This window comes from Bison bison, unplaced genomic scaffold, assembly GCF_000754665.1.
Source record: "Bison bison bison isolate TAMUID 2011002044 unplaced genomic scaffold, Bison_UMD1.0 scf7180017864327, whole genome shotgun sequence".
Classification (NCBI taxonomy): Eukaryota; Metazoa; Chordata; class Mammalia; order Artiodactyla; family Bovidae; genus Bison; species Bison bison.
The window spans coordinates 3,332,540-3,345,940 of NW_011494899.1; the positions used below are offsets into that span (position 1 = coordinate 3,332,540).

Sequence of the window (13,401 nt, forward strand, 5' to 3'; positions counted from 1 at the left end):
GGAACAAGTTACTCAATCTCTCTGAGCCTCAGTTTCCTCACCTGTGAAAGAAAGGGACAAGATCAACCTTGGAGAAATGTTGTGAAGAGTCAATGAGATAGCATATTAGAAATGCAGGGACGGTACCAACCACTAGGTACCAATATATGAGCAAGATGAACACCACAGATGTGATTATCACACATGGGTAATAAGATCATTCAAAGCAAGGATTCCACAGCTGAAGAATCTCAACCTGCCAGAGCTGAACACAACTCTTAAGGATATTTACAACCCATTTTACAGATGAAGAAAGTGTGACTTGAGAAATTGTCAACTTTCCCAAAGTCAGAAAATAAGGAACTTGCTATATGCAAACCAGTTTCCTCCCCTTCCCTTTCCAATACTATTACATGAAATTTAATGCTCTATGTGGCTGTATTCACACACACACACACACACACACAAAGGAGGGAGAAGAATTTGCCTCAATGGCAAAAAGTACTGTAGACTCCTCTTTCCTCTGGGATCACAGCTAGAGTCCTTATGATCTTACTGTATACATCACTTCCTTAGGGAAGCTGCAGCAGAGTTAGCTAACCAACCACCAAAGGTCCATTTCCCTTTCTACAGTGTGGATGTGTGGCTGGGAAATGTGATTTCACACAGCAATCACGTTGCCTAGAACCACTTCAGTCTACGTGGGGCCACAGGACTAGGCATAGTCAGTGGAATATGTCACTTCTGGGCCGAGGTGGTTAAACATTTAATATGCCTTCCTCAGGGCTTCCCAGGTGGCTCAGTGTGTTCAATCCTTGGGTTGGGAAGATCACCTAGAGAAGGGAATGGCTACCCACTCCAGTAATCTTGCCTGGAAAATCCCATGGACAGAAGAGCCTGGTGGGCTACAGTTCATGGGGTCACACTGAGCGACTAAGCAGCAGCAGCATGCCTTCCTCATGATCTCTTCCCCATTCACCAGCTGAGTGTAAAGGATTCCAAAGACCTGGGTGGAGCCAAGGAGAGAAGGAGACTGGGTCCCTGTATGGTGCTTGAAAGGCTGCCTGACCAAGAATCCCTGACTCAGACTGTGGCGTGAGTGAAAAACAAACTTTTAGTATTTAAATCACTAAGAATTCAAGGTTTACATGTCAAAGCAGCCCCAATACCCTACCTAATCAAGGCTTCCTGTATCCTTGCCGAGATTAGGTGCCTCTGCTGGGGGCCCTATTAATCCTCTCTACTTCCCCTCCCACAGCGCTTTATCACAACTGTAATTCCTTGTTCAGGGTTGTCTCCCCATTAAATTGTAAACTCCCTGGGGTCAGAGATCATATCTGCCCCTTTCATCACTGCATCTCTAGGGCCCAGCACTGCCAACTAACACCCTCATTTGCTCATTCTATGTGAAAGTTCCACGCACACAATAAATGATTGACCCCTTGCTTAGTCAGTTTTTTCCCTAGGGTTAAGGGTTCCTTTGGGAGACCAGTTAGTATTCTGTGCTCCTCATTTCCCACATTTCCCTTCTGAATGCACTCAAAGGTACCTTAAGAAAATGCAAGCAGCCAGCACTAACCTCAGCACCTCCACGATGTTGCTGGTCGCCTTCAGCTCTCGGATGTCGTCGTCTCGCACGGGGGCGCACAGCTTTCCCATGGTACTGATGACGTAGTTGGCCAGGCCTTGGATGTCAACAGCACTGTGCTCAGCCTGCTGCCTAATGAGGTCTGTGTCTAAAACTTCACAAATCTGGTTGCGAAGCCTGTTGCCACCAGGAGTCAGGAAAGAGAGGAGAATCTGCACAGGGAGAATGAACAACATCATTACATGAAGAAAGGCTGTCATTTTTTAAATTTCAGTGTCTAGATGACCAAGCTCCCTGCCCTCAGTATTTGAATGCCCTGGATATCATGGAAGTTTGCCCCGACTTGGTGGTGGATCAGAGAAGCATGACAGGGTCCTGTCCTAAAAAGAAAGCTCTATCTTCTGAATGAAAGCCTTCCCCTCCCTCCTGTGGGAAGTTACTAACACCATCATAATGAAAATAACTGGTAGGAAAACAATAGTATTGAAAGAATTTTAAAAAGTTTACAGAGAAATCATGCAAAGAAAGAAAAAGTTGCAGATCAGGGATCCAAAAGAACCTTTTAAAGAAGGGCAAATAGTAACAACCCCATGGGCCCCATTAGTATAATACAGTATATCTATATGTGAAATATATATTATGGGCTTCCCAGATGGCACTAGCGGTGAAGAACCCTCCTGACAATGCAGGGAATGTAAGAGACAGGGATTCGACCCTGAGTTGGAAAGATCCCTAGAGGGAGGCATGGCAACCCACTTCTGCATTCTTGCCTGGATAATCTCGTGGACAGAGGAGCCTGGTGGACTACAGTCCATAAGGTTGTAAAGAGTAGGACACAACTAAAGCAACTTAGCATGCATGCACGCACATTATATATTATGCGAGCAACCTATTCACGACACAGCAGACACTGTACTTATACACACAGCATGTGGTTAGGAGCATGATCTCTGAGCAGGAGTGCCTCAGTTCAAATACCTTCTGCCCCTCAAAGCTGTGTGACCTTGGATGAGTCAGGTAACTCAGTTTCTTTATATAAAATAGTAACAGGCATAACTACCTCACAGCATTATGGTAAGGAATAAATGAATACTCTAGTGCTTAGCACAGAGCAAGTGTCTTGTGAAATGTTAGCTATGACTGTCATTTGATTTAATTCTTGCAACTACTCAGGAGACTCCGGCTTCCCTTGTGTCTCAGATGGTAAAGACTCTGCCTGCAAGGCAAGAGACCTGAGTTCGATCCCTGGGTTGGGAAGATCCCCTGGAGAAGGGAAAGGCTATCCACTCCAGTATTCTGGCCTAGGAAATTCCACGGGCTGTATAGTTCATGGGGTCGCAAAGAGTCGGACACGACTGAGCGACTCACTTTACTCACTCAGGAGACTGAGACTTAGGAGAAAGCAGAAGCAGATCACTAAAGCTGACCTATCTAACCTGGGCTCTGTGCTCTGAAGTACCACAGCCGCCGCCTTACCAGCTAAGCACGGGCCTGTGTTCCTGTTGAGGGCTTGTTCCCCGTCTCCATCCTCCTCTCAGAGATGCAGGCAAAAACTCTTCCAGTGATTGAACTGGCTCAGTGTTTCAAAAGAAGCCTCCAATACTCTTTAGAGAGCAGAAAAACAGCCTCTGGGGTGGGGTGGAGTCAGAGGATTACTAATGAATACAGACAACATCAACTTGCCTCTCTGATTTCTTCAAACAGTTTGATGGCGTGTTCATACTCGGGAGGCTCAGCATTCAGTTCTGATTCCAAGACATCCCAGAAGGCCTGATGGACAATGTGCCTCACTCGACCAGCCAAGCTATGGGAATGAAATGAATCACTTTTTTTTTACATAAGCACTATTTTTCCTAATTATAAAAGAAATATGCACATTGTAGAAATCTTAGGAAATGCAGAAAAACAGAGAATAAAAACTGCTCATAATTCTATTATTAATCTTTTGACATATTTGACATATTTCAATGAATGGTCTTAATACAATTTTTTTAGTAGTGGTCTGTACAATAGTATATACTTATTTCATTGAATATTCTGTCTTAAGTGTCTCCCCTAAATTTTTTTTTTAATTTAAATTTTTTAATTTTAATTGGAGGCTAATTACTTTACAATATTGTATTGGTTTTGCCACACATCAACATGAATCCGCCATGAATGTACACGTGTTCCCCATCCTAAACCCCCTTCCCACCTCCCTCCCCGTACCATCCCTCTGGGTCATCCCAGTGCACCAGCCCCAAGCATCCTATATCCTGCATCGAACCTGGACTGGCAATTAGTATGAAAACATTTTTAAAATATGACAATAATATTTAAATAGTGACCACCACATCCTTTGCTGGGTTTTAGCTCCTCCCACTTCTGCTCAGTTATTTTTTGCAGCTTTCCTTAAGTTCATCATGAGCCCATATTGGCTGAGCAGACATAATTATCCCCTAAATTTTTTAAGTGCTTCCTTCCTATAGCTTTCGACAAGTTCATAAAATTCTGTCCTAGGACTTCCCTGGTGGCACAGTGGATAAGAATCTGCCTGTCAAGGCAGCAGACACAGGTTTGATCCCTGGTCTGGGAAGATTCCACATGCCATGGAGCAACTAAGCCTGGAGCCACAACTATTGACCTTGTGTGCCACAACTACTGAAGCCTGCATCTAGAGCTTGTGCTCCACAATGAGAAGCCCACGCACGGCAACTAGAGAATGCCCATGTAAAAGCAACACCTGGTGCAGCCAAAAACAAAAATAAATAAAATTCTGTCCTAAGGAGATACCTTATTTCACCCATCCACCCTTTTTTTTTTTTTTTTAATACTTTGGCCCCACTGCACAGTATGTGGGATGTTAATTCCCAGACCAGGAATCAAACCTGTGACTCCTGCATTGGCAGCAGAATCTCAACCACCAGACCACCAGGGAAGTTCCTGCAGCTAGTCTTCTACACAGGTCTTCAGACCTGGTCTAGGTTTTTAGGATGAGGTGCCCAAGTTGTTCTTTCCTTAATAGCGGATGTTTCGTGGCATGGAACAGAACAGATTGGCCCCAAGGAGACATGCATTTGAATGCCTGCCAGCTCCAGCTTAGATGTCCCATTTAAAGTTGGCCAGACCACACTGCTGAAATAGGAGCCTTCCTAGGAAAGCTTCACAATAGAATAGGTAGCCACCTTGCTTTATCCTGTCAATGTCAATGCCCCAAAATAGGTGCACGTTAAAATACACATCCCTACTGAACTCCTATACCATTTTGAAACTGCTTTTAGAAAAGCACATATTTCCCTGAACTGTAATCACTTCAAGTTTCTACCCCTCACGGGGCTATGCACCTCTCTCAGACAGAGGCCACTTCTTCTAGGTACCTGCGACCATGCCTAGCGTAGTGCTTGGTATTTACTGAAGGTTTACTGAATGCATGGTGAATGAATTGATAATTTGACAGTTAAGCATGTCACTTAAATTTTCTTTTTAAAGCTCAAATAGCTAAAATATACAATAATGTTAGATATAAAAACTAGCTTTCTGAGAAGCGTGACTTAAAACTGTTTTTGTAACTGCAAATACTATACTCTACTGAGCCACTTTAAATGTTAAAAGTTAGTCTAGTTGCCTGAGTAGATTTATTCAACATAAATGCCATTCCCAATGTCTGAAACGCTGTCAAGCAATTAAAGAACAATTAGAAAGGCAAACATTGCAGGAATGGATGTTTGCTCTTGACTTTACAAGCCTCAGGTACTTGGCTTGAATGGACCAAGCAGGAATGAGCTAACACAACTTTATAGCTCCTTGAAGGATGTCAGAGTTTACATTTTCCAAACTTCTTAGATTTCTAATTTTGGGTGGGTAGTGATGAGATCAATCAAATCATTTATAAGCATTCCTACCCAGTATCAGAAATCTGACTTATTTTACCAAGGGTTTCTCCCTAAGAAAATACTTGGTAAAATATGAGAGTCAGCCATTTTTTAAACAGTAAAGGAGACAGTGCTTTGAGAGCAATTGCCTGTCTCCTCATTTATCACAAGTAATAAAGGATGATGCTTTGATGAAAAAAAAATAGTATCAACTTGGCCACTGTGGACAGTCATCTGAAAAATCAACAGCTAATGCTATGCTATTTCACTTTTAAACAAAGGTAATGTGTCCTGATCCTGTGTGCTGTTTCTCTTGCTCACATTTTCTAGCCATGGCAGAAAATGAAGAGAAGGGGAATTCCTATCTCCCACAGTATCAAAATACCCATGTGCAAGGCACTTACATGCCCAGGAGCATGCATTCAGAGTGAGTATTGTAGAGAACGTGAGGCTCAGATACAGTCTCAGCAGAGCCAGGATTCAAACCCTAAGGTCTGTCTGATTCTAAAGGGCCCTCATTCAGTCTGTATTTGCAACTTATGAATTTAAAGCAAATATTCCCAATTTGTCTTTTGCTGCACTTCATAAATCATACTCATTTTAAATTTAAAAATTCATTTTTATTAGTCAATAAATGTTTATTCAAAATTCAATATGTGGTAGGCCCTGTTTCAGGCACTGGGGTGTTTCGAAAAGAATCTGCTCTCAAAAAGCTTATATGTTGGCAGAGACAGAAAGGCAAAAAACACATCGACTGTGAGTAAGACAATTTCAGAGCCATGAGGAAGGCAGAGGAAGACCATGTGGTCCACAGTGATGAAGAGGGTGCCCATTTGATGGGGCAGTAGAAGAAAACTTCTCTAACACAGTGAGTGACCTTAGAGCCAAGACACGAATGGGGAAAAGAAAGCAGCTGGTAAAGACCTATGGGAAACACATTAAAAAAGAAGGAAGACGGAAAAAATCCTCGGGATAGGATCAAGCTGGTATGCCGCAGGATCAGCAAAGAAGCCAGTGTGGCTGAAGTAAGCAGAAAGGAAGGAATAAGAGGCATGGTTGGTGAAGGAGGGCCTTGCTAGTCATACTATAGAGTTGGAATATTTATTCTAAGTGTGATAGAACCACTGAAGGGTTTTAAGCAGAACCACGATTTAATCTGATTTACCCTCTAGAAAGATCACTGTGGCTGACTGTGTATGTGGAGGATGGACTTCCAGGAGCTAAGGATGAAGACTGGGAAATCAGCAAGGGTAGAAAGAATCCAGGTCAGAGATGATGGTGACTTGGCCTAGGGGTAGAGCAGCAGAGCTGGTAAAAAGGATCGTAGTGAAATGAGGTCACCATAGAAAACCAAACAGATACACCTACTTTGGCCAGTAATCTTAAAAAGTATTCATGATTATTATGAACAACATCCCCAGGAGGAGAACTATGACCCATATTTTTAAACAGGAAAATTACTATATTTACTCTTTTCCTGCTTTAAAACAAAAACTTGCTGAATGGAATCAAATATTATATGTTGTCTTCACTGATGGAGAGAATGCCTCCTGATTTATAAATGGCACTGTGAGCTTTCAGATTCAGTGTGGTTATCCATGGGCCTATTTTGCCTCTAAAGCTTATTTGCCTGCAGTCATGGCTGCAAGCCTTTTCTTCTCTTTGTCCCAGGGACTTGTGAACCACCAAAACTGGAAAGACTGAGGTGGGGTATAAGGACATGGCTCTAACTAGAGATCCCTTGGGCATGACGTTAACCAGGGGTACCTATGCTGTCGTGATTCCTACCTCCAGAGGCTTCTAGATAGACTCATCACTCTGGCAGCTCAGCTGCATTCATTTGTCTTTTACAACCTGAATATCAGTTTTTAATAAGTCAGGCTGAAAATATTTCTTGAGCATGTACTATGTGTCAGGCACTCTGCTGGGCAATAAGAACAGAGCAAACAATATAGACATAGTTTCTCCATTAACAGGGCTTTGGGTCCAGTGGAAAAGACAGACATCGAGCCTAAAATTATAAGACACCTTAACAATTATAAGACACCTTAACAGAAGAAGAGGGGGCTACAGGAGTCTTTAGAAGGTGATTTCATGTAATCTAGTGGGCTCAGGAATGTCAGGAAAAGCTTCGCTCAGGAAGTGACATATAAACTGAATTCTAAAACTGTGAGTGACATATACCCTAAAAGAATGGTTTTAAAAACAAATAAAAGACCTTGTTAGAGAACTAAATATAGTAAGTCCCCTATATACGAATGAGTTCCATTCTGAGAGCACATCCATAAGCCTGATTTGTTCGCATGGCAGCCTGCTCCAGTATTCTTGCCTGGAGAATCCCATGGACAGAGGAGCCTGGTGGGCTATAGTCCATGAGACTGCAGAGTCAGACATGACTGAAGCGACTTAGCATGCCTGCACCAACAAAGTTAGACTAGGTACCCAACTCACACAATTGGCTATAGTGTACTAGAGTACTATATTGTAATAGTTTTATAATACTTTGCACACAAGTAATACACAAAAAACAAGCACACACAAAAAAGAAAACATTTTTAATCTTACAGTATTGTACCTTTAAAAGTACAGTAGCACAGTCCAACAGCTGGCATACAGGGGCACACTCGTATCTTTGAAAGTCTGCAACTTGAAGGTTCACATGTAGGGGCTTACTGTACTGTTAACTCCCAGTAGACATTATACGAGACTGTCTAGGAATCAGTGTGAATATTTGGGTTTGCAGAACACACACATACACACACACACAGAGTCTGCAGCACAGTTCATGCACAACAGATGCCTCCAGGTTACCTGCTCTCGGGGAGGGCATCCTGTTTCAGTTGAAAGTTCTCATTTACAGCTATCTCGTGAGCAAGAGTCATGTTTGACAAGTTCCTTGCTGCAGCCATCACTTCATCAAATGTCACAACCCTGGGAGGGCTCGTTGCTGAAAAGAAAACAAAAACCAGTTAATGCTGTGGAAGAGGAGTTGCCAACTAGTGACACGTTCTGATGCACACAAGATTTAAGCTACTCCAGAGTATTATTTTCAAGGTTTTACAAGTAAGAAGAATGAATACTAAAGCAGGTAGATTTCCATGCTTGATACTTACGGCTTCAAAAATTAAAAAATTCCTTTGATAGCTTCAGTTACTGTATTGATAATAAACTGTCAAATGTTTCTTAGAAATTTTTTATTAATATAGGCTATTACAACTTACTTTTAAAAATTAAATCACTTCATTTTTCAGCACATACTACTATCTGCATCTATTACATGTACTCTACAGGAAATTGATGACTACTTTTTATACTGTAATTCATAACATTAATTTAAGCTGGCTCACTATGAACTAACTGATTTTTTAAAACTAGAATATCTAAAAGTATATGCAGTATAGCACAATTCTAAGTTTTGCTAATTGGTGGTTACCATTTGACCTCACTGAAGCATAACTTAACCTGCACGAAGGACTGTCCTGAAGTGATTAAACAAGATAATTTAAGTAAGGAACATGGCAAAAATTCCATAAACGCAGATAATTAAAATAAATCTGATAAGTTGATCATCTACTTCTCAGTAGGAAATAGGGAGTAAAGAATTATTTCAGTTATTTGAAAAAGATTATTCAAAAATTACTCTAGTAAGTCATGTCTTTTTGAAATTATTCCTGGAACTCTCAGCTTCTGTTAATTAAAAACCATTGCCTTAAATAATGCTGACTGCCACCAATGCTTTGCTATCTAAAATAATTTCAGAAATAAGCAGCAGACAAGGAGATGGTGGAGAAGAGGGAGATGGAGGAGGAAGAAGAGGAGGAGGAATGAATGGAAGGAATGGTGGTACACAATTAGTAAAATCCTTTTTCAGGACGCTCAGGTGCCTTGCTGGAGATGTCAACCCCGTATATAGTATAAAGAATGAGAAAAAGCACTGAAAGCTGGGTGGCTGCTAACAAATTCTTTTGCCAATTCTCTTCCCCATTAACATTCTCCTTGAAAATGTCTGTACCCTTTAGTCCAGGAATCTAATTATATACAAAGGAATTCCTCGAAAGGCTTTATGCACGGCAATGTTCATAATGCACTATTTGTAAAGCAAAAAAAGAAAAGGAAATGAACTAAATGCCCAATGATAAACAGAAGTTAAATAAACTGATGGTACATTCACTTGGTAAAGTAAGTCCATGGGGTTGCTGAGGGTCGGACACAACTGAGTGACTTCACTTTCACTTTTACTTTCATGCATTGGAGAAGGAAATGGCAACCTACTCCAGTGTTCTTGCCTGGAGAATCCCAGGGACGGGAGAGCCTGGTGGGCTGCTGTCTATGGGGTCGCACAGAGTCGGACACAAATGAAGTGACTTAGCAGCTTAGCAATCATAAAAATGTTTAAAAATACATTATCATGAGTAAATGTTTTAGTTATAATAGTAAGCAAAAAGAGTACATGTGCACATGTATGTCTATGTGAAGAACAAAAATACGACAAAACACTGTCACAGCTGTCATCTTTGAGTGACATTGCTGCTGCTGCTGCTGCTGCTAAGTCCCATCAGTCGTGTCCGACTCTGTGCGACCACAGAGATGGCAGCCCACCAGGCTCCCCCATCCCTGGGATTCTCCAGGCAAGAACACTGGAGTGGGTTGCCATTTCCTTCTCCGATGCATGAAAGTGAAAAGTGAAAGCGAAGTCGTGCAGTCGTGTCAGACTCTTCGAGACCCCATGGACTGCAGCCTACCAGGGCAATATTTTCTTTTCTATCTACTTTTCCATGTTTTAAAAAATGAGAATGTGCTAACTTAAATACAGATGAACAAGCTTTTTCCAAAGGGGGCATTTGATCATATTAAATGTTAGTTGCGTCTCTCTGCATTTGCACTGACAACTTAAGAGGTTATATTTCCTATATAAAATGTCAATTAAAAAGCTAAAAAAATAAATAAAAGACAAATACACTGCTTTGCACATCTCTAGCGTCCACACACAAAAAAGGAAAAAGACGTCTCCATGGCCATCTTTTAACTCTCACATCCCTAGTGTAGTAATTCTCCTCATGGGCACCCCTTTTCTGGGGTGATTTGCACAACAGTTTTTGAAATCAGCAGGAAACCCATTAGATTATTTCACTTCCTGCCTGACCCTTGAATTGGGGCAAGTTTCCTTCCATGTAAATCAGAAAGGACTGATTTGAATTCTTCCTTGAATGTGACTCAAAAAAATATCTTGAGGAGTAGTTTTCCACCAAGTAAGAGAGAAGACAGGGTGGGGTTGGAAGACCTGATTTATAGTCAAACCAAAGATCAGAGACAGTGATGAAAATAAAAACAGACAGACTGTAAACTTCAGTTCAGTTCAGTTGCTTAGTCCTGTCTGACTCTGAGACCATATGGCCTCATAGGGAAGCATGCCAGGCTTCCCTGTCCATCATCAACTCCCAGAGCTTACTCAAACTCATGTCCATTGAGTCAGTGATGCCATCCAACCATCTCATTCTCTGTCATCCCCTTCTCCTGCTGCCTTCAATCTTGCCCAGCATCAGGGTCTTTTCCAATGAGTCTCTTCTTCACATTAGATGGCCAAAGTATTGGAGTTTCAGTTTCAGCATCAGCCCTTCCAATGAATATACAGGACTGATTTCCTTTAGGATTGACTGGGTTGATCTCCTTGCAGTTCAAGGGACTCTCAAGAGTCTTCTCCAACACCACAGTTCAAAATCATCAATTCTTTGGTTTTCAGCTTTCTTTATGGTCCAACTCTCACATCCATACATGACTACTGAAAAAACCATAGCTTTCACTAGATGGACCTTTGTTGGCAAAGTAATGTCTCTGCTTTTTAATATTCAGTGGCTATTTATTGCTGAGAGTGTGTACAAGACAGCTGGGGTGCCCTTCCAGTGACATTCCAGTATGTCTAGAAAGGAAGGGAAGTCAGGACTTTGCTCTCACTCAAACATGCATCTAGAGACTTCCCTGGTGGTCCAGTGGGTAAGACTCCATGCTCCCAATGCAGGGGGCCTGGGTTCAATCCCAGGCCAGGTCAGGGAACTAGATCCCACATGCCACAACTAAGAGTGCACATGCTGCAACTAAAAATAGGGCCTGCAGGCTGCAACTGAGACCTGGCCAAGCCAGATAAATAAATAAATATTTTTAAAAATATTGATTAAAAGAAAAAACAAACATGTGTGTCTAGAACCATGCACAGTACCCCCCAGGCTGTGCTCCCTGTCGGCTTACAGGCAGGAGAGCTGGATTTGCTGGAGGAGTCACTTGTGAAGCTCTGCCTGGAGCACTCGTAGTCACTGAGAGAAGCCATGCTCTCAGAAAACCGGGAAGAGTCGGAATCGCTTGGCTGGTCCTCGCTCACACACTGCTTCTCACCATTGAAGGGCATTTTGTGTCGCGGGAGTGTGGGTAGAGACAGCACCTGCACAGACAAACAGACCCTGTGTCAGCCTTCCGCGGTGCTTCCACCAGTGGTGCCCGTGCCTCTTCCAGCATAGATAGCCACGTCCTCTGTGTCACAGCCCTGGAAAGGCCCCCAGCACATGACCTCCTTCCTCCCGTGGCACCCAGGCCAGCCTGTCACTAGGCCTGCAAGACTGCCTTCAGAAAGGGACTCCAGAGGCACAGGTATGAGCTCCCACAGGACACACTCAGTGTGAACATGGAGCAGCTCCCAGCAAGAACAGATCCAAGAACAGATCCTTAAACAGAGCACATACTCTCTCCTCTGAGGGCTGCTGAAGCGTGGGAGGGTAAGGGGTAAGAGTTAAGAGTATGGGGCTCCAGGTTAGAAGCTGGTTCTGTCTTTTGCCAGGTGACCTTGGAGAAGTCACTCAACTTCTTCCCTCCAGAGTAAAGCTGGGCTGAAAGACTTACCTCATGGGGTTGCTTGAAGATGAAACAGGATTCATCTTATTACAGTGCTTAGCACAGCATTCACATGTTAGCTATTACTATTCCTCTGTCTTTGTTTTACATAAAATATTTTTGAAATCAGTCTCTTTAGTTGTCGTGAGTCTCCTGGAGAAAGAGGAGCTACTAAGTAACAGCTCTGGCTGGCAAGTCTATAGGTTTTCCTCATCCAGTTTGTGGCAGTGTGGCCACAAACTGCCACACTATACAGCATAAGGCCCAATCCTTGGTTTGTACTTGATAATTTACCAAGTACCCACAGCCACCCAATGAACAAGCAGGCACAAAGATGCTGGTTCACAGGCTGGGGGAGTACAGGCTCTGGGAGACTTGCTGTGCCACAAAGCCAGTCCCTGGACTCCACATCCAGGGCTGTTTCTGGGACCTCTGATTGCTTTCCAGGGCAGGGCAGGGCAGTGGGCCCAGTCACTCCCTGGAAAAGAGACCTGGGGTATGCAGGATGCTCAGGCCAGAACCCAGGATCCTCAGCCATGCCTGTGAAGGAGCTGGCCCTGATACATGAGTGTGGTGCTAGTTGACACTGAGGGGAAACCCAGGCGCGAGGAGAAAGGCACCTCAAATCCTGAATAGATAGTAATGACAGTAAGAGTTCATCGAGTGTCTTTAAACCTGAACCAGCAATGAGGTTCTCTGAGGTTTTAAAACTGTCAGAACATGAAACCACAACTACCCATAGAATGCCTGGAAATGCCTGAAGTTCCTTCAGTCAGTCAGTTCAGTCGCTCAGTCGTGTCTGACTCTTTGTTACCCCATGAATCCCAGCATGCCAGGCCTCCCTGTCCATCACCAACTCCCAGAGTTTACTCAAACTCATGTCCATTGAGTCGGTGATGCCATCCAACCATCTCATCCTCTGTCGTTCCCTTCTCCTCCTGCCCCCAATCCCACCCAGCATCAGGGTCTTTTCCAGTGAGTCAACTCTTCGCATGAGGTGGCCAAAGTACTGGAGTTTCAGCTTTAGCATCAGTCCTTCCAATGAACACCCAGGACTGATCTCCTTTAGAATGGACTGGTTGGATCTCCTTGCAGTCCATGGGC

The 13,401-nt window shown here is 43.0% G+C and overlaps 1 protein-coding gene across 1 annotated transcript in view; it reads right to left on the reverse strand.

Annotated features, from left to right (window-relative positions):
• The window catches only part of TCP11L2 (t-complex 11, testis-specific-like 2), a 40,756-nt gene that overhangs the window by 18,668 nt on the left and 8,687 nt on the right, over window positions 1-13,401 (reverse strand). Inside the window, exons 2-5 of the mRNA XM_010853388.1 lie at window positions 11,662-11,851; window positions 8,230-8,365; window positions 3,251-3,371; window positions 1,559-1,779 (exon numbers count right to left, since the gene is read on the reverse strand). Of these exons, the coding sequence (XP_010851690.1) occupies window positions 1,559-1,779; window positions 3,251-3,371; window positions 8,230-8,365; window positions 11,662-11,818 (635 nt within the window). The 5' untranslated portion in view covers window positions 11,819-11,851. The remainder of the gene's footprint in view (window positions 1-1,558; window positions 1,780-3,250; window positions 3,372-8,229; window positions 8,366-11,661; window positions 11,852-13,401) is intronic.